The sequence below is a fragment of the Cydia fagiglandana genome, chromosome 1, assembly GCF_963556715.1.
Source record: "Cydia fagiglandana chromosome 1, ilCydFagi1.1, whole genome shotgun sequence".
Classification (NCBI taxonomy): domain Eukaryota; kingdom Metazoa; phylum Arthropoda; class Insecta; order Lepidoptera; family Tortricidae; genus Cydia; species Cydia fagiglandana.
The window spans coordinates 14,052,728-14,075,034 of NC_085932.1; the positions used below are offsets into that span (position 1 = coordinate 14,052,728).

Here is a 22,307-nt window from a genome sequence, read left to right on the forward strand (position 1 = left end):
TTGTTTATTGTGATTAATGTTGGATACAATAAAAGTTATACAATAGTTAATTAACAGAGAAAGATAATCATGTTATTATGATAGAACTTCACTTAAGGTAAGTTCGTTTAATCTAATAATTTCTGCGCGCAACAAAATAAGTTATTGAAATAAATTTTAATACTTACCTACCTACATAAAATTTATTTCCCTATATTTTTTTTGGCAGCTTATTATAATTCCACGTGTTGCTAAATACAAATAAGAACAGAAATTTACAAACTTATAACGAGGTAAATATAAAAATTAAGGGTATTACATGCTATTAGGCCATAGGTACCCGGCTAAATGTACCTAGCACGCTGCTGGCGTTTCCCCTTTGCACGGCTAGCGAAATACGCTGGATTAAAAATGCGCCAGACCTGGGGTCGCCGCTTTTCTCTCGTAGGCGTTGACCTAATTTTCTAATAATTTTTTTAGCATCAGCACACCAAGGCCCGCTGGTTTCTAAGGCTATTGGTACGAAATCGAAGGTCGAATGCAGATTTGAGTATTCAACCCGTTTCAGTTTGGCGGCGTTTTCAGCAGCAGCGCCAGCTTTGTGTACCGTGTAGCTGAGGTGTGAAGGGGTAAATGTGCTTACGCACGTCGCGTCCCAGATGAGGCTGCGTCCTCTCTCCCATGGGATCAGCGTCAGACCGTCTGGTCTTTTTCCGTCGGTCCTGTTTAAGCCTTGGGGCTCCAGAACACAAGGCAAATTAGCAGACACCAGTGCACGACGAATAATTTCGTTAATGCACTGGTGTCTGGAGAACCTACCGGTGCAACGAACGCAGCTCAGTCCGTGGTGACCGTTTGGTTGGACTGCAGCCCCGCACACACACAGGACCCCTATTCGACAAGCGACGTTTGACGTATCGTGTTGATCTCCCGTTGATGTGGAAAAAATCATAAGTTCTCGAATACGTACAATGTCAACATTTGACATTAACAATCCACAGTTAGGGTGACAAGCAAACCAAACCAAACCACCCTTAGTTTAGAGTGGAGTTTTGGTTGCACCAAATGATATTATCCACCGTTGATGGAATCAAAGTAGAAAGTATTCCCCGATTCTGGCCCCGCCTCTCAGTGGTCCCCGATCCTGACCCCAAGGCCGAGCCACCGCCCCTGCTGAACCTAAAAAAAAAAAAAAAAAAAAAAAAAAAAAAAAAAAAAAAAAAAAAAAAAAAAAAAAAAAAAACAAATAGCCCCCCATTTGAATTGATTGCGCTAGGTCTCAGCAGTGCCCGGCGCGTCCTTCAGGGACTTACGAAATACGCTAATTAAACAATACACCTTGTTCACCACGGTAACAATAGGCTTATCGACCCTTTTCTATTGTTCGATCTCGACTCGGGCGCGCTATTGTGTTACCGAGCATACTACCTGCCTGGACCCTTTCCTTAACCCACCGACGTCTCCATTCATGCCTTCTTTATGTGTGTATACTGTAGGTGTTTGTGATAGGTATTTTGCAATAGGTATTAGCGACAGCTATTTGCAATAGGTATTAGCGATAGGTACTTATTTGTGATGCATAGGTACTCTAACTATCAACTCTAATAACCCGCATTATCTTATTACCTCTTGGAGCTATTTCGATTTATAAGGAATACAGTTCTAACCTTCTTCTGACGTAGAATTTACACTAGTAATCCTTTGGCAGCCTAAACTAACCTTAACCTTTTACCAAACTTATTCTTCGAAAACCTAACCTAAACCTAACTTGACCAAACCTAACTAAAATCAACCTAACTCATTTCAAACTAACCTGCTTTCACCTAGTCTTCCGATATAAAGTAAACTCGTAGTTACTTGTTTCTTTCTATTATTTAAAAAATAACGAGGCGTGTGAGGCATTTCTTGTGCACTTGTGTTCATTGTTATAATAGCTTAATTGTTTTATTGATAGACGTCTATTATATTTTATACTGACAATGGATTTATTGTTTCCTATACCTATTCTTTTATAATTTGGGTTTGAGTAAAGAGAACGTCTGTTTAGATGAACTTGTTGAGACATGTTACTTTGTGTGATTAAAAAAAGGAACGAGACGTGTCAACTGGTTTCAACATGATTTAGTCTAATACGTCAACATTTCTTGTGCGTTGCTATTCATTGTTATAACAGCATAATTGCTTTATTGGTAGACATCTATTATATTTTATACCGACAATGGATTTATTGTTTCCTATTATGCTTTTGAATTTGGGTTTTAGTAAAGAGAGCGTATGTATTAGATGAACTTGTTGAGACATGATTTTAACGGTACTGTACCCTGGTCATAGTGACACAGTATAAAAGCCGAAGAGAAATGAGTTTGAGTAAGTATTACCGTCGTGGCAGTCCACTGTATCAGAGCTCCTTGTATCTATTGCAGTATATAGAAATATAGTGTTAATTCAACAGTGAAGTGTTTAAGTGTTTATAGAAAGACCCAACAATGGATGTAAGTATGTCTTTTATTACCGTAACTTACTTTGTTTTGTTTTCACTTGTGTTCTTTGTGTTTTAATTATCAAGATTGTAGACAGTGTGTAAATTATTGTTTTATATTGTTTCAGTTCACTGAAAATACTTTCAAGAACTATTACTACCCGGATAATAATAAAGACGAATCAAGCGATGAAGAGGGTACGCTTGGTTTCAAAGTTAAACAAGCCATCGCAAAGAAACGTTCAGGAAACAATATCGATAGTTTCTTTGAACGACCTAAAAAGCAACCCAAAATTGTGAAACGGTCTTCGAATGTGAGCAAAAGTTCACCAGACGGTGTTGCAAACTTATCATCCGGACAAGACGACGGGGCGTATGCATCACATTTGATTAAAATCGAGATATATGATATGCAAACAATTAAAAACGTCCCACCCATGGAACACTGGAAGCATGCGGACTTCAGATTGAAATATTTTGCGTTGGAAGACGATTTGGAGCTACAAAATACGCGAAATATTATTTATAACATAACAAAGCAATTAGCTTCTAAGGACAGTAGTGTGAAATATTTTATAGATAATAAGAAACAGTGATAGTTATAATTATTAATGATAGTAGTAGCTTAATGATTGTGTTAACGTATTTCTCATTTTTTACCTCTCCTTAAGTACATTTTCCATGTAACAGATTTTTTTGTGTCGTCTCGTTTTTAAGTAACAAAGAATGTTAAGAAATATTTTGTAAATAATAAAATTTAAAAAAAAAAGTATAGTTTAGAATGGTCTTTGTATTATATGAAAAAATAAAAAATCTTATTTAAGTACACGTATTATTTTATTTCACAAAAAATGTTTTAAACATATTCCTTAATATAAGGTCATTACATACAGAATTATCAGAAAACAAACTTAGCATATCTTTCATAGTTTTTCCATGATATTTAAAATACAAATAAACTAAACAATATTCACCACAAACTGAAGTAAAATGGTTTTGAAGAGGTTTATTGTTATAAAACCACTGTCTGGTGTTTCTTTTTAAAAATAAGTTATGGTAACCTGAAGGCTTCTTTCCGAAGGAATCAAAATATTCTCCTATACCAGTAACATCAATGTGTATGGCAACCCAGTGGGAGCCTGGTTTCGTGTCAGGGTCCAAATTACTAACAATAAAGACAGGTAGATCGACCCAAATAGGTATTTTGTTAGCAGCAAAAACATTTGTTTCAAAAAGTGGGTTTAATTTCTTCATACAAAATTGTATCTCATTAGTATCCATAATTACTTAATTAATAACAATTTTGTCTTGATGATGCTGCAAACAATGTCTACAACAAAATAAAGTAAACGAAAGAAAACATTGTATTTATATAATTATGTTTTTCAACTATTATAATCTACAGATACATCACGGTTTTTGTTTATTTCAATAATGTTATCAAATTCTGCATAAACGATACAATTAATGGTGCTAGTTAGAGCCGAATCAAAGCGTACTTCTATCCGAACACTTCCATGTCTAACAAGATTCCAATGTGAAGTTGAACTAGCAGATAAATCTGGGGTTAAATCAAAACATAACAAACAATAACCTCCACCATAATCTGTTCTACTTATTCCATTACCTTCGTTGTGAAAATGAATACCAGTTCCGGAAAATAAGGTGTGATATGCCGCCGCTATTAAACCAGAACTAAATGACGGTTGTAATGTTTTAGAAGGAATTTCATGACCATCTACAAACAAACTAAATGAATTCATATTATAGTTTTGAAAATTAAATGGATTCAAAGCTAAATTTCCATTAAAACCTGAATTTGATACAAATCCAATAATACATCGTTTAGGAATTTGTCCGAGAAATATATTATCCAATGTTTTACCCTGGACCCCTGATGGTATTGTGAGAACCTTAACTTCTGCTCTCGTAATGGGGTACTTCGCAGTCGTTGTTGCCAATACTTTTTGATGGGCTAACAAAACGCTAGGATTAATTTTTGTTCTTCTAACAATGAGACTAGCATCTGTTATTTGTACTTTAAATTTTTTATCTTGATGACAAATTAAATTAAACGATTCTTTTGATCGGACTAACTTAATACGCAATTCAACGCCATTTATCAAGAATTTCTCTTGGTTAAATATATCGCCATGCAAATGTCCAATCATTTCCACTTGCTTACTCTCTTTGATAAATTCTAGTCTTTTCTGAAATCCTTTGTTGTTGGCGTCAACGGTATCCATAAAATCTGGGGTATCCTCATACCATAACCCACAAGTAAGATGGGTTTTTTTGGCTGCCGGTCCATAGTTGAGAAGATTTTCCATATAAGCACGGTAAGCATATGTATTGTTTGGGGGTGATATGAGTTTTTGATTTAAATATACATCAAGTTGGTTGAAAAGGGAATGTAGCCAGTTATTGGTGGGTCCAACTCCGGCATCTGCTTTTAATTTTGTCCCATCTTGATTCAACACTTTAGCAGTAATATGTAACATTGTGTGTGATAGATCAATGTAGTCATCTCCTGATCCAGGTACTTGAAATTCAATGGGGCCATCATCACTTAAAGATGAAATTGGTTTGTAATGAATCCAATGTCCGCTTTCAATACTTGTTTGAGTTGATGGAAGGGCAAATATATCTAATTCTGATTTTGCACATTCACATGAATGATTGTGTAGAAATGACATTATTTAACTTGAAAATATATCGTTATTTTTATTATTATTTTTACTTCCTCTTCGTCGCGATGCTTTTCGAGTAATGAGCGGTTCTCTTCTTTTATTCGACATTTTATACCCAGATCCTGACATGAGAGAATCAATTTTTTCATCAGCCTTTCTTTTTAGGTTAGCGCTCGCTTCCTTAAATCGTGATCGAATGGAACTATCCATAGGACGAGAATTTACCATATCAGATAACAGACCAACCCCTGCCCCTAAGGTTTCTTTTCCAATGGTTTTTAAACCGCTAGATAACAAAGGGAGCACTGATCTAAATAGTCCACCCAAAAAACTGCCTATACCATGTCCTCGTTGGTATGGAACTCCCTTATAGACAATACCTATCCCAGAGCCGGCTTGGTGTGAATAATAATGTTCGTAAGGACAAGAGACTGACGATCTGTTGTAAATCATTTTACTCGTTGAAAGTGTAGCTTCACGCAAGAAGATCCAAATTGAAATGGTACTCTGACACCAGTCGTTGTTCTTATATCTATTTCAATTGTATCGAACTCTCTTCGTAAAACTGGTACATAATGAGCGGGTGAGAAGATGTGAGTTTTATAAGCTCCATAAATGAACTTAGTTGGATCTAAAGGTATTATTCTGAGTAATGAAGTAATAACATCTCCGACTACTTGTGGATGTATTATATCAGTATAAACAAATATTTGAGATGGTAAACCTAAATATAAATTTGCAGGGTTTTTTCCTAATGTATTTTGTTTTAAATTTGTTCTCGGTTTAAAACCCAATTGCAGACTTAGTATCGGAGTTGTTATGATAGATGTTATTTCTTTATTTGTTGTTGCTATTCCAACCAGTTTTGTTAATCCATCATATCGAAATTTTACGTTATTTTTTAACTGTGGGTTTTCATTAAACGCTTGAAGAAAATGATCTATATTATCATATGTAGTGGCTGGTATATGAGTTTTTATATCCACTATTTTTGTAGTTTTATCGGTGGGTGATAACACCGTTTTCTTTAAATAAATGATGTTTTCGTGCTCTTGAACATTATACATGGAACAAGGGTATTGAAATTCCACCAACCCAACTACCCATTCTCCATCCAATTTAATGGTCTTTGGTAATTTAGTTAAGAAATGTGCAGTCGTGTTATCCGTGTAGTAATCTGATGAACTATTACTTAACAAAGTTAGATAAAAACTATTTTCACTCATATTTTCTTTAAGTTTGATTCAGGTATCCAAGAATTAAATTTATTAGGATAACCTTGCCACTTAACTAGTATTTCCTTTCTGCCAGCAACTCGACGCGAGCGTATTATTTTATCAATTTTATACTCGTTGGAGGGGAGGTAAGTTACTTTTTGTAATTCTTTAGAATAAAATGTACCAATGATGGGTTCACCTTCTAAATCCTTTATTGTATAAACAACTCGTGGCGATCTATTAATAATCGAATCAATAATAAATATTTCATCACTCCAATTACTTTCATAACCTTTTTGAAACACATGCTTATATTTAGTGATTCTAACATGATCACCTACATTTAGTTTTTTAGTTTCTGATGAAATTTGCCTATCTTTTTTGCGATCATATAAATTACACCAAACAGTCATAATATTATTAGAGCTAACATCAACTGGGCGCATTTTAATGCTAGAATGATAGCTATGGTTGTAAGAATGTAAAAGATCTTGTAATATATTTGTGTAGTTATATGTATTCTTATGAGTGAAGTAACGCCACATTTTCATTTTAAGTGTTCTTTGAAACCTTTCTACTATACTTGCTTTAATGTCGGGGTTATTAGTGGTATAATAATTAATATTTTTTCTCTTAAAGTAATCTCTAACCGCCCTTGAAACAAATTCTGTACCTTTATCAGATTGGATGTGACGGGGAACAGAGTTGGCTTCAGTAAATATGCTTTCAAAACATTGTTTAACAGTTGCTGAATCCTTCTTCTTCATGGCTCTTGCAAAAGCATATTTACTGAATACATCAATAACACAAAGAATATATTTGTACCCATCATTATATTGACTATAAGTACTCATATCACTTAAATCGGCTTGCCAAAGTTCATTAAAGTTCGAGAGAATGTATTTATTTCTAGTAAATCGTCTATGAGTAGGTTTATGCAGCGTGTACGTATCTTGAGATTGTAACCATTTTTTCACTTCCTCTTTATTCATTTGACCTTTCATTTCCTTTGATAAATTATTTAAACTGCTATAGCCAGCTGGATTAGAGACATCATAGTAGATTCTGTTAATGTCTAATAAGGAGTCCATCTTTCCCACTCTATTTTCTTTCCGGATCTCTTTTGCTCCCGTGTAGCAAGAGGTGTAGAAGTATTATTATCTTTATCTGTTGAGGCTCTCGTCTTCACAGATGTGGAGGGGGTAAAGGGTTCAATCAAAGGAGTACCTTTAATAAATGCTAAATTTGTAGGATTACCTATGCATGACCTAGGAACTTCGATATCTTTTAAAAGTAAAGCAAACACTTCCCATCCAATTGGCTTAGGACGTTTAAGACATCTAACGGTGTCGCTTACCAAATCAGTAATATTACTATTTTGAATGGTTTGGTTATTTATAACAACTTCACCAGTCTGTTTCCACCAAATTTTCGGTTTACTTGAAACAATGTAATCTAACAACGTTCGAGCTTTTCTTTCATAAGATTTAGGTAATATGTTTATAATTTTTGATGGACTGATTGGCATTAGTTCTTGATTTATTTCACCAGGTGGTGTATTAAACGATGACGGTGTGGCTGCTTCAGTTATATTATCTGTAACTGACTCATTATTTTCATTCTCCTCCTTTTTGTTCACTTTTGTTTTTATAATATCATTACTTTCGTTGATGACTTGATCTAGCCCCTCCATCACGATGGGTATTCTAAACGGTTTTCGATCTGTTTCAATAAAATGTAGAAATCTTTGTAATGCTTGAGAATATAACGTCCACTTTTCGCGATCATTCATTTTACTTTTAAGGATCTTTTGCATCTCTCCATCTAGCCGAGATGAGGAATTTTCGGGTGGACTCTCATTCCGTTTCAGTCTTTCAATAAAATCTGATTCTACTAATAACATTTTTTTTGTGTTTTCCATTTTGCTTATGATAAAGAGTTCACTAAAGCACTTAAAACTGCACCTAAAATAATAGGTAGAAATGCGCCTCCTTTTTGAACTATAACAGTTTTTCTTATTTTATGTTTCCCTTTCGAAACTAATTTTCTTAAAATATCTTTATATTTTTTTAGTTTCGTCTTTTCTTTTTTTTCTAATGGAATTTTCCCATTTAGGACGTTATAAATACACTCACAAATAATGTTGATCTCTTCATCGTCACAAGATTTAAGTAACGCAGTACGATATTTGGGTTTAAGCAACTGCAATGCTTCAAGTAAATGTTTATATGTGTTTACTCTTGCATGCATCATGTAGAACTGACTAAAATATGCTGATTTTTATCATATTTAAACCCCTTTTTAGGTACATACACTGTGCAATGCCCATCGAACGGAAATATTTTTGTTTTGAAACGGCATATGTCATTTGTATTTTGTTTCAGGTCAATCATGAGGTAACCATGAGCCTCCTTTGTAGCATCTTTGTAGGCTTCGTCCACAAACTTTGAGTTTTCTGGGTAAACTTGTCGTGACAGGTAGCGTATTTGAGTTTTATCCCTGGGATTTTTAAAAAATACAATGTAGCTTGTATTCAATGAAATATCACGTTGACCTCGACCTTGATGAAATATGTTTTGTGTAATATAAAAAACACTTAAGTTTCTATGATGACTACCTTTCGTAAAAATGTCAACGATTCGTTCATCTGATTCTCTCATCAAATCATCTATAATAAGAAGTTTAGGTTTCTTCCCATCAAAAATTGAAAAATCTGGTATTCCTTGACTATAATTTACATTTTCCAGATTGTAGAGAGGTTGCATTTCATCATAACACCAAATAATTTCATCAAATTCAACATTACATATCTCTTTGGAGTTATTCAAAAAGTTTGTGACAAATTGAGTTTTACCACAGCCACTAGGACCTGCGACAATGGTGGTGAAAGGATGATAAAAGTGAATCATTATTAAATATCGTAATCTATGTGTATGTGTGTGTGTGTGGGTGAGTGTTGATATGTTAACGGATGGACTTTAAATGGTAATATTCAGAAAGAAGATTACTATTTAAACAACTCAGATATAGTAGAAAAAAAACAAAAGGATTACGTAAAAAAATAAATTTATTATATATGATCACACTTTTAACATGAATTTTTTTTGTTTCTTATTTACAAAACTTCCTTAAAAGATATAATAAAATAAAATTCATACATTTTTTTTTTACATGTTTACAAGTAATATCTTAAAAATATACAATGTACAAACAATAATTTGGAATTCGAATGTTCTGTGTGATTAAATTACAACTTAAAAAACTTTTTAATTATTGCGGTATTTTATAATGACCCCACGCAAGAGTGTCAGAAGAGTTTTCTAATAAGTATCGTTTTGTATCTTCATGCGATAATGATATTTTATTTATTTTTTGAGTGAATATTATATGTTTTATAGACTTAAATCTTAGCATTTGAGCGCGTTGCAAATTTTTATTAAATAAACACGTTTTGTAATTGTCAAGAGTAAATTTTTTTGTAACACATTTATTGACTCCTTTGGCTTTTGATAAAACACCGTATTTTTCAGTTTTCTCATCATTCTCGTCATATTTTTCAACATCTAAGGTATACATTTTAGATCTCAGACCTACGAATTCTTTTAAAATTCTACCATTATTTTCATCTTTGAAAAACCCTAATCGCTTTTTATTAATTAACGGCAAATCATATTTATTGTTAGAAGGATAGTCAGATGTATCAAAATATAAATTAAGGTCTGATTTTATATCTGCGTAATAATTTTCCGTGAAAATTTGATATACTAAGCTATCAGTATCTGTATAAAGAAGCTTAAGATTGTCTGGATATTTGGTTTTCATGTAGCTGTAGTGAAAGTCATACATCAAAGTTTTTGATATATCTAATACGCAAAATCCCAAATAAATCGGTTTATTATAAAATATTCTAGTTTTATTCAACTGAACGGCCACTAAATTCTCAGAGAATATGGATAAACTATGGAACTCGGGTTTCGCTATCAAAGATTGAACCCCCTGCGTTTTTCCTCGATTTTCCCAGTTATTTAATAATTTGACATTTACACGTTTTGCAACATTTTCCATGGTCTTACCGAACACTGAATTATTCATTAGTTTAAAGAAATCTTTTTCAAAATCGGATGATGCCTGTGATCGCATGTGGGTGTTCAAATCTATGTAACTTTTTAACCACATAGACTGCTGAAATTTAAGAATGCGATGGATTTTACTCAATTTCAAACCATTTTTTAAACACTGTTTTAGATTTCTATAGTGAATGACATAATTCGTTTTTTTATTTAAATTAGGAATTAATTTTTTTTCTTTGGAATTACCCAAACAAACGTTTTCAGGACAGAATGGCAAATCTGAATGAGAGTCATGCAACTCGTTAGGGTATTCGAGATCAACTTCTAAAATTAAACCATGATCAGCGTCATCAGATATATTAAAGTCAGTATCTGTATTTACCCATTCAAATTTACCGGTAGGAAGACATTGAGACATAGCCCACCCGTAAAGGTTATTTGCATCAAAGTACATAAGAAATGACGATGGGATATTTTGATTATAATCTGACAAAAAAATATTATTAGCCTTCGCATATCTATTACTACATTGTGATATGCCACCTCGAATATTTTTCGCTATAAAAGCTATTTTATCGATATCAGTTAGGAGTTCTAGTTTTATTTTTGTAGTTCTTAACATTGCATCCCAACTTAATCCCGGAGCAGTATAATAATGAGCGGGGTCTAATCCATACGTCTTAAGACAAAGGTTTCTAAAATTTTCAAATATATCAGTTAGTAATAAAACATCAGTTTTTAAATATAAATCAGAATAATCACCCATATTTTTGCATTGAAAATGAGACCAAACATCTTTTGCGTGATCATAATCCTCCTCTGAGATGTGACTATCAGACAAGGAACTAAAGAAATCATCTTTAGAGGGAAGAGCTGTTAAGTTTAAAGAATCGTATGATGACATGTGTTCATAGGGATATACACCCTTTCGTAATAAGCGTTTAAAATCCTCCTCGCATGAAAAATTCAATTTTAATTCATGAAATTGTTCAGGCAACAAGTTTTTTGCCAATTTGTCAAGACTACTGGACATAAATTTAAGTGAATCAACAAATCTCAATTTAACTGTGCGATTATTTATTTGCAAGTTCTTAGAAAATGAAATGTATTTCTCTTTGTTCTCTGGAATCAGTTCAATGTCGCCTTCCATCAAACCAAGCCCATGCACTATAAAATGACTATCATAGTTACACAAATTATGGAAAAATACAGGTACAAAATTAGGTGCCCTGTATTTTTCAGAACAAAATTTATGTGCCACTCCTTCATAAAGACCAGTATGGTAATTATAGGAAATGACTGAATCCTCGTTTAAATTTTTATCACAAATATAACATGTACTACTCTGAGAAATATGCACATTATTTGCATTAGATAAAGGCAATGGAGTTTTTACAAAAGTATTTCTCCTACAAATGGCCTTTAAGTCTTGTTCCATATACTTCATAAATTCCTGGGTGCAATTTTTGCCTTTATATGTTCTGTACACTGACAATTTATCATTATAAGAACATTTAATATAGTATCCAAAACTATATACCTCATGTTTTTGTATATTTGTTGTTGAGGATGTAGTAGGATTAATTTTACCTGTTTGAATCGGGTTTAGAAAGGCCTCGAAATCAGCATAAATAACAAAAGGTACCCTTAATTTACGTTCATAATTATCGAAAGTAAGTATATTGGAGGAAACGTTTTCATTGAACCAGTTTTTCTTTTTATCCTGTTCTGAAGGTAAATGTGTACAAACATGGAAACAATCGTTTCTTTGATGATTCATTAAATTGTCACGAGTTGTAAAGTTCGACAAACAACCATCACAAATATGTGCGGCATGCTGTGTATTTGATAATTGTTTGGATACTAACCTAGATAAATTTTTGATATAGCAATAATGCCCCTTACTGTCTTTGGATATGTACAATAAGTTCAAGTGGGTAGCTTTTTTGCACTTTGTTAAGTGTAATGGGCCTACTACATCATGTATTTTACTTTTCGAATTGTATTCAAGACCAAAAACGTTTATACTTATATCATTCATTTTTTCAAATTTCTGAATATCTCCAACTTTAAGTGGGAAAGTTAAATTTCCAAAATTTAATTTATTTTTATGCGCTATATACGATTTCGTAGTGTTTGAACGATGACTTGTAGGTGGATACAAGCCTGACAATACAGCCCATCTAAAACATTCATGATCACTATTTTTTACATTAATAACTGCTTTTCTGTTCTGAATATCACGTGGTAATTCGATATAGGAAGAACCACGCAATGGATTAAATTTGTTTACATTGACATCTAGATAGTTAAATTTTACTAAACTCCATCCACTATCTTTTCTCTCAAAGTTAAATAATTTTGTTAATATATCTTTAACAACTGACTCGAAAATCTCATCTTTGTCGCTGCTAACATCAACTACATTGTTACATAATTGGAAATCAAATGTATTATTTACTTGTTTGCTCTCTTGAGTAAAATCCGCATTTAAAATAAAGTTTACTTTTAAAGCATGGTGATCAGTGAGGGAACGATCCAATAATGCAAAGATTTTATCTTTATTTCCTAGTAAAATAGATTCGGGAGTAAATGGTTGGTGAACATTTTCATTTAATAGTATTCTGTAAGTGGCCACCCTATTCTTAAAAGCATTTTCAATTAACTGAACATTAACCCATTCAATGTCAGCCCTTAAAACATTATTTTTGTGAAGATTACTATTTAAATGATTTTTAAAATATCTTTTAGAGACAAACTTATTACACACAGAACATTCAATTTCATGATTATTATTTGTACTCACAATGACATCGGGAACTGGTTCGGGTGATGTTGATGTGACAGGTTCAGCAGCTGCTGGACGGTTTTTCTTCAACAAGAATTCTTCAGTCTCCAAAACTGCAGCTGTCCTTTTTACTCCCCGTCCTATTTGAGAAGATCTATAACAATACAAAATAAACATAAATATCTTAATGTGAGATAAAATAAAAATAATTACTAAAATGGTTGGTTGTATATGTATACTAACGTAAGTCTTTTCGACACTGCTGACAATAGGCCTGCATCATCAAAACTCCATCAATCACATCTGATGACTCAGTATTCCCCTTGGAATTTTTTATATGCCCATCACATGGTGTATAATACGGTATAATATCAGAATCTTCCAGTAACGTGTGAGGTAATTTGTTTGAAATGTACCACATTCGAATATTTCTATGAAAATATGATACAATAAATTCTTTACTTAATTCCTCAATCTTATCACGAGGTAAGGTGAGACCAATATGATAATAAGTAAACACCATTATGGAAAAGGATATCACAATACAAGCACGGCACCAAAACACTGAATGATATGAACTCGAGATACCCCGCTTATATAACCAGTCCTCTCCCACCCCACGTTTATCCTAACAATTAGTTCAGGTCACAACAAGTTACGGACCCATCCTTTGTTAAACAGGTACCGGTTAAGAGTTATAAACATGTATGAACAGGAATATTTTTACTTACGCCTCTCGATGAAGTTGGCTCACAAGACGGGCAGCCTCGCATAGATCTTCATTTTCTTTTATTTCTTCACAGAGTCTGATAAGTTCAAGATCGTAGACATCACAGCTCAAAGAGTCCATTATGAAATGAGAAATCATACAGTGCTTTCTTTCATTTAAATAGTTGACTACACGTATAAGATTTCTAAGAGTGGGGACTGTGACCTTTACAAGTGAGAAGTTTAAATTAAAACTTGTTGTAATGTTATACAATAAAAATAATCTGTTACATGGAAAATGTACTTAAGGAGAGGTAAAAAATGAGAAATACGTTAACACAATCATTAAGCTACTACTATCATTAATAATTATAACTATCACTGTTTCTTATTATCTATAAAATATTTCACACTACTGTCCTTAGAAGCTAATTGCTTTGTTATGTTATAAATAATATTTCGCGTATTTTGTAGCTCCAAATCGTCTTCCAACGCAAAATATTTCAATCTGAAGTCCGCATGCTTCCAGTGTTCCATGGGTGGGACGTTTTTAATTGTTTGCATATCATATATCTCGATTTTAATCAAATGTGATGCATACGCCCCGTCGTCTTGTCCGGATGATAAGTTTGCAACACCGTCTGGTGAACTTTTGCTCACATTCGAAGACCGTTTCACAATTTTGGGTTGCTTTTTAGGTCGTTCAAAGAAACTATCGATATTGTTTCCTGAACGTTTCTTTGCGATGGCTTGTTTAACTTTGAAACCAAGCGTACCCTCTTCATCGCTTGATTCGTCTTTATTATTATCCGGGTAGTAATAGTTCTTGAAAGTATTTTCAGTGAACTGAAACAATATAAAACAATAATTTACACACTGTCTACAATCTTGATAATTAAAACACAAAGAACACAAGTGAAAACAAAACAAAGTAAGTTACGGTAATAAAAGACATACTTACATCCATTGTTGGGTCTTTCTATAAACACTTAAACACTTCACTGTTGAATTAACACTATATTTCTATATACTGCAATAGATACAAGGAGCTCTGATACAGTGGACTGCCACGACGGTAATACTTACTCAAACTCATTTCTCTTCGGCTTTTATACTGTGTCACTATGACCAGGGTACAGTACCGTTAAAATCATGTCTCAACAAGTTCATCTAATACATACGCTCTCTTTACTAAAACCCAAATTCAAAAGCATAATAGGAAACAATAAATCCATTGTCGGTATAAAATATAATAGATGTCTACCAATAAAGCAATTATGCTGTTATAACAATGAATAGCAACGCACAAGAAATGTTGACGTATTAGACTAAATCATGTTGAAACCAGTTGACACGTCTCGTTCCTTTTTTTAATCACACAAAGTAACATGTCTCAACAAGTTCATCTAAACAGACGTTCTCTTTACTCAAACCCAAATTATAAAAGAATAGGTATAGGAAACAATAAATCCATTGTCAGCATAAAATATAATAGACGTCTATTAATAAAGCAATTATGCTGTTATAACAATGAATAGCAACGCACAAGAAATGTTGATGTATTAGACTAAATCATGTTGAAACCAGTTGACATGTCTCGTCCTTTTTTTTAAATCACACAAAGTAACATGTATCAACAAGTTCATCTAAACAGACGTTCTCTTTACTCAAACCCAAATTATAAAAGAATAGGTATAGGAAACAATAAATCCATTGTCAGTATAAAATATAATAGACGTCTATCAATAAAACAATTAAGCTATTATAACAATGAACACAAGTGCACAAGAAATGCCTCACACGCCTCGTTATTTTTTAAATAATAGAAAGAAACAAGTAACTACGAGTTTACTTTATATCGGAAGACTAGGTGAAAGCAGGTTAGTTTGAAATGAGTTAGGTTGATTTTAGTTAGGTTTGGTCAAGTTAGGTTTAGGTTAGGTTTTCGAAGAATAAGTTTGGTAAAAGGTTAAGGTTAGTTTAGGCTGCCAAAGGATTACTAGTGTAAATTCTACGTCAGAAGAAGGTTAGAACTGTATTCCTTATAAATCGAAATAGCTCCAAGAGGTAATAAGATAATGCGGGTTATTAGAGTTGATAGTTAGAGTACCTATGCATCACAAATAAGTACCTATCGCTAATACCTATTGCAAATAGCTGTCGCTAATACCTATTGCAAAATACCTATCACAAACACCTACAGTATACACACATAAAGAAGGCATGAATGGAGACGTCGGTGGGTTAAGGAAAGGGTCCAGGCAGGTAGTATGCTCGGTAACACAATAGCGCGCCCGAGTCGAGATCGAACAATAGAAAAGGGTCGATAAGCCTATTGTTACCGTGGTGAACAAGGTGTATTGTTTAATTAGCGTATTTCGTAAGTCCCTGAAGGACGCGCCGGGCACTGCTGAGACCTAGCGCAATCAATTCAAATGGGGGGCTATTTGTTTTTTTTTTTTTTTTTTTTTTTTTTTTTTTTTTTTTTTTTTTTTTTTTTTTTTTTTTTTTTTTTTTTTTTTTTTTTAGGTTCAGCAGGGGCGGTGGCTCGGCCTTGGGGTCAGGATCGGGGACCACTGAGAGGCGGGGCCAGAATCGGGGAATACTTTCTACTAATCAACACTCAGTATGCAATAAAATCAACTGTTGATTTGACGTGGATGCGAAATCTGACAGTTGTACATGTCGAATTTGGCCCCTGGTGGGGTTCGCAAACAGTAACAGTCGCAGTGTCAAACCTATGCGAAGGAAGTCAGAATCAAGGAGTGTGCCCAAGTGTGGTGATGGTAGCGCGTGCAGCCATGCTCCGGATTCAGGCAATGCCACTGCTTTCAAACGCGCCACATCGACGTCCACAGCCGCTTCGAGCAGGTCATCGTATGTTAGCAATAGGGTATTTTTCTACTTTTTTAGAACTGTCATAACGATTTGCTAATATGGAATTTCTATGAAATATTACATCGTGCCGTCACGGTCAACTCACCTATTTTTATATTTCTATCCGATTTATTAAATAGAACTTGTGTTTAAAAATAACTCCTATCTGTGTTTCTCTAATAACTAATTATCTGGTGCTTTATTTCATGCATGGTGTAAAATAATTTATTTTAAATACAGTATAATTTTCAAATAGTACGTAGGCTGTTCCATAAGTCTTGCAATGGAAGGAATCTAACAAGCTTTGACATGTATGACTGAGCGTATGGTTATCTGCCACTAATTACAAGTTCTTACATGATGTGTTTGTTGAGCCTGCCAGCAGTGATAGTCGGTAAATAGATCGAAACAATTGTGAAAAGGGTAACCGCGAGTACAGAGTGATTTTCTATTATAATTTCAAACGTGGATTATTTTACCAAGAGTGCCACGAGGGAAATGTTCGGTGCCTTTGGTAAAGAGTGCCCTTCCCTTTCTACCGTATTCAGGTGGTACAAGGAATTTCAAAGAGGCAACTATAATTTAGACGACGACGAAAGACCGGGCCGACCCTTTACAAGCAGGACCCAAGAAAACATAGACGCTGTTAGAAAACTGATAACTATTAATAGGCGAATTACGTGCAGGCAGATTGAGGACTTCTCCACATTAGTGCATCAACACTTAATTCAATTTTACACGAAGACCTACAAGTTAAAAAGTTATGTTCTCTCTGGATCCCTCATCTGGGCAGTTGGTACCTCCACCATCATAACGCTCCTGCTCATCGTGCGATTAGAACTCGGGAGTTTTTGGAGCAATCGAGGCTTACTGTGCTGTACCATCCGTCTTATAACCCCGACCTTGCACCGTGCGATTTTGGTCTCTTCCTGCTGATCAAGAGCCAATTAAAAGGACGACGGTTTGCAACTGATGACGAGCTAGTGAGTGCATGGGACGAAGCCTGCGCCACTGTCACAAAGGAGCGGTGGAAGGTCATGTTTGATACATGGTTGGAACGCATGCATAAGTGTATTAACAGTGATGGTTTTTATTTTGAAAAAGCTTAATAAGAAGTTACACTTTTGCAAGACTTATGGAACAACCTATACGTATATAGACATGTTTTATAATGACATTTATTATATTATATTTTTGTATAACGTAATACTTCATACAATTTTATCAAGTATAAATACATATATTGTTTAATATTTTTTGTCATATTTCATTTACTGATAACGTAAAGTTTTACATAACTTTTATAACTAGTAGACAGGCCTATTGCTTTTGTTAGCTATTTTATTCTAGGGAACAGGGCTCGGAACCGGTATTTTTTTTAAACCCCGAAATAGCCCAATATTTTGAATTATTTTATGCTCTTTAGATAGGACTGAATCATGTATTTAGGTAATAACTTCGTATTATTAGATTGTCCCATTAAAATGAAATAATAAACCAAAGAACGAAAACGAACGTAATAATACCGGTATTTTTGTATGGAGCAAATATTGGTTTCCGACCCCTGCTAGGGAAGTCACAGTTTTAACCTGAACCTAAACAATTTTTTCACCACAATTTTGTTAGGTAGTTATTAGTTAGTGCGGAGTCGCAGTTCCAATCTAACCTAACCCATTTATGTCGTGCAACTAATATTCCACACAAATAATTATGAGATGTCACTTGTTATAACAAATAATATGCTTTAGAGTATGTAATAATTATGACAATGTATACTAGATGAAGTGTAAATATACCTTATTACCATTATAGCAATAATAACATTATGTTTACCGTTAATTATATATTACGGTAGTATGCCATTTATTACATTATTCAAAATAACGATATATATGAAAAGTAGGTAAAACAAATGTAATGCACCCATTTGTATGATTTCCTAATTTTGATAAATGTTAAATGTTTTCCTGTTAACTCGCGTGGAATGACTTTATAATATAATTCAATTGAAGTTGTGCCCAATACTATTTACTGCGTCCCAGCACAGTTGCGCAAAATTGTTCTTTAAAACAAGTATCTCGCAACTGAAGAGTTTGTAAACTTCCCCGCCTCCAATTAATATAAATTATGAGTAGGACCGAAAACACAGAAAATATAATCGCAGAGAAATTTCACTTCTAATAAGTTAAAGTATAACTTTGAAAGCACAGAGCATGCGGCGTCGGAGTTGTCTCTAGTCGGAGTCATATACGAGTCGAGTAGGTGAAGCTTCGCGAATTTGCTCGGTCAGAAAGCATGAAAGATGCCGACTCACGCTAGAACGGTCCGGGTCCGGCTGAGGTATCCGACACTTCAGTTTTCTATAGAAAGCATCACGTGATCACCGATCACCTGTCATAGAAGACGAGGTTAAGCATATTTTGGATTATGGCTGCAGCAGCATAAATTGCGTTGTTGTCGTGGCCGCATTGCTGTCGCGATTAGAATAATCAACTCCAACATTCATTACATTAAATAGAAGAGGCAGTAACATAGCCTGTTTCCTGTTTCCTGCTTTGTTGCAACAGTCGGAATAGACCTAATCTTAAAACGAATGCTGTATGCCATGCTTTTATTCATCATTTTTCTTAGGCTAGGTTTTTATAATATGTATATAAAAATAAAATATAAAAACACTTACAAAACAATAAATAATACATATAAACACATTATAAAAAACCTAACCTAGGGTGCCGCCAGCAGCGGGGCAAGGCCCAATATGCCATGCTTATTGTTAAGATTCTTGTGCTTAGTAGGTATTGATAACTAAGTCTAGGTACCTATTAAAAATCCCATTATTAAAAAAAGGTAATTTTATGTATTTATTGGTACAACTTCTGATATTAAATTATCTGTGTTATGAATAAGACCGAAAATATAGGGCCGCAAAACTTTTGTATCAATAAATTGTCTTGAACAATTCGAAGTTGTCTTTTGGAGAATCGTTTACACGCTAGATAATTATTTGTTTGTTTAATTAAATAGGTACCTACTGCGTAACTTTTTTCATTTAGTCCTTAACCTGAAGGAAATGTTTCGTATTTAGAAGGTGCATTGATTGATACAATTCGACAGTATAAAATTATAGTGAGTTGATTTGTGAGTACGGAAATTATTAATCAGAATACACGGTGTAACATGAGGAAACCGAATAATTTTAACCACGCATTTCTGAGGTCAAAAGAAGGAAAAAATGTAATATGAGTTTAGGTCAATTTTGCCAAAAAAAATAATTTTTGTTTTGTTTTTTCAATTTTTTGAATGTATTTGTACATAAAAAATAAATGTTATTGGTAAACTTGTTTCTTAAAATTGATTTTTACATTTTTTTTTCGTAAAACCTTTTTGCAAAGTGTTACTTGTCACTTTTTGACATCTATCAATAAGGATATTTAGACTACGTCCCATAGCAGCAACATTACCATCAAAAAGGCCTTTTACATTATATAACAACAAAAACTTGTTTATTTTTAAATTAATATTATCTCTGAAACTAGGCGTTTTTAAAAAAAGTTTATAGGACATTTTTGTTTCTAAATATGATCAGGAATACGCTGTTAAAATTATTCGGTTTACTCATGTTACACCGTGTATAAGGTATAATTGGACAAACATGCATTCAAGCGTTTGTTACTTACCTAAAATGGTCCTAATAATATGGGCGCAATTTCTTTGCGATTGTGCTTAGACAACACTAAATATTAATAGCTGCTCGTATATAAATAAATAAATAAATATTATAGTCCCACGGTAATAAGCTCAATAAGGTTACAACATGTAACATTTAGGGTCGGTTGCACCAAACTGTTCGTATCGTTAAAGAGTTCGCTAAATTTTTATGTATGAAAGGTTTCATAGTAAAGGGCCGGAGCGCGCCGGCTGACGTTGATCAGTCTGTCAAATGTAGTTGGTGCAACTGGCCCTTAGGTTGCAATTTTTGATAAAGTCATGTTTTCATAAAATCATCACCCCATCATCATCTTCTAGCCAATTTCGGCCACAGCGACTACATTCTATCGCTGAGAGCATAGCTGGTGCGCTCTCAGGTGACTGACATAGCCAATTTTTGCAGCGAGTGTGGTCAGTTCCCCTCCGACATCACTTACACCTTATACCTGTCTGTTTGCAAATTTTAGGTGCCAACCAATCACGGTAATGTTTTTTTAAGTACCTAACTACTATATGCATGCATAGCCTAAGTGAGAAATAAGCTTTGTTTTCCAGACAAGCCGGGACTGCTGTGACGTCACATGATATTGGAAATTGCCGCAACGATCTCGCCTAAACCAAGCCTGAATTCAGGCCAGACGCTAGGATATTCAAAATCTAGTTTCCCCAGCGCAAGGTAAATTGATCGGAGATAACTTTCGCAAGTTCTTAAATTGACTGTTCTTAGGACTCATTTTATACTCTAAACCCTGGAAATAGGATAAATTTTTCTATAACTGTGACTTTAGAACACCTTCTTATGTGCAGTTTATTCCGGTAATGGGTAAACAATGGAATACGTTTCGAGAGTTTCGAAACTACCTTTCCTAGTATACCTATTACAAAACATATATTCAAAAACGTTAGTAAACATTACAAACGACTTATGTTTTAGCAAAATATCGCAAACCAGGGTGATTGTTTATGTAGTTATCATTTAATTTAGGTATTAATTTTTCTATCATAGGCTACATATAACGTCAATTACTCTATGCATGAAATGACGTCAGAATATGTCCGTAATGTAATAAAGCCGTGATTACTCGTATTAACGCCACAAGGTTTCCACTCCTCTGGGGCCCTGCCTAGTAAATTAATACCTATCTATTGTATTCTCGTTTACGTCAGTGGTAAGTTGTTAATAGATAATGCGCGGGCAATACTGAAAGTTTCTATTATGAGCCATTTAGAAATCATGCACTGAGTGCACACGTTTATTGTTGGAAAATATAACTCTTTGTCTATTTTTGAGGTATCCAGTGGCAGATTTCCTATTTCGATTCCAAATAATTTTCGAACGCGGAGGGAGACGCAGGTTTTTTTGTTTCGCGCGTGTTGCGGATTGATTAGTGAAAATGGATCGACCAGCAGAGTGTCGTACACATACTACACATGCTATTGAGGCGTTATCTATCCAATGGCTTTTGACTCAGTAATGCAAGAACCTGACTTTGATTTAATTTTTTGTTAAAAAATGTTAATTATTAGATCTGACAATAATAACTTTTTTGGTCCAGAAATACGAGTATCGGAACAAGAAATTAGAATCGGTCTCCAAGACGTAAGATAGAAAATGTGATTTAAAAAATGAAACCTGCAAAAATAAAAATAAATAGTTTTTGTTTACATAATTTTCGTTTTAATCTGCCACTAGACACACTGTAGAAAGAGTAACAACATTAACAACCAAATAAATATCTAATGAATATTTGATAAATATATACAATCTATATAAAATAATTATAATAAAAT

The 22,307-nt window shown here is 33.8% G+C and overlaps 2 protein-coding genes across 2 annotated transcripts in view; both read right to left on the reverse strand.

Annotated features, from left to right (window-relative positions):
* Positions 1 to 22,307, reverse strand: part of LOC134664618 (ATP-binding cassette subfamily G member 4-like) — a 144,358-nt gene that overhangs the window by 76,691 nt on the left and 45,360 nt on the right. The window lies entirely within an intron of this gene.
* LOC134664533 (uncharacterized) lies at positions 9,469 to 15,406 on the reverse strand. Its single transcript, XM_063521229.1, has 2 exons — positions 13,955 to 15,406; positions 9,469 to 13,377 (listed from the first exon to the last, which is right to left on the reverse strand). Exons 1-2 carry the CDS (start codon positions 14,089 to 14,091, stop codon positions 9,636 to 9,638), a joined length of 3,879 nt encoding a protein of 1,292 aa, XP_063377299.1. The 5' UTR covers positions 14,092 to 15,406; the 3' UTR covers positions 9,469 to 9,635.

Coding starts and splice junctions, on each gene's coding strand:
- LOC134664533 (XM_063521229.1), bottom strand. CDS start 14,091: ATGATTTCTCATTTCATAATGGACTCTTTGAGCTGTGATGTCTACGAT. Junction 13,378..13,954: donor AGCCAACTTCATCGAGAGGC/GTAAGTAAAAAT, acceptor GTATTGTTATAG/ATCTTCTCAAATAGGACGGG.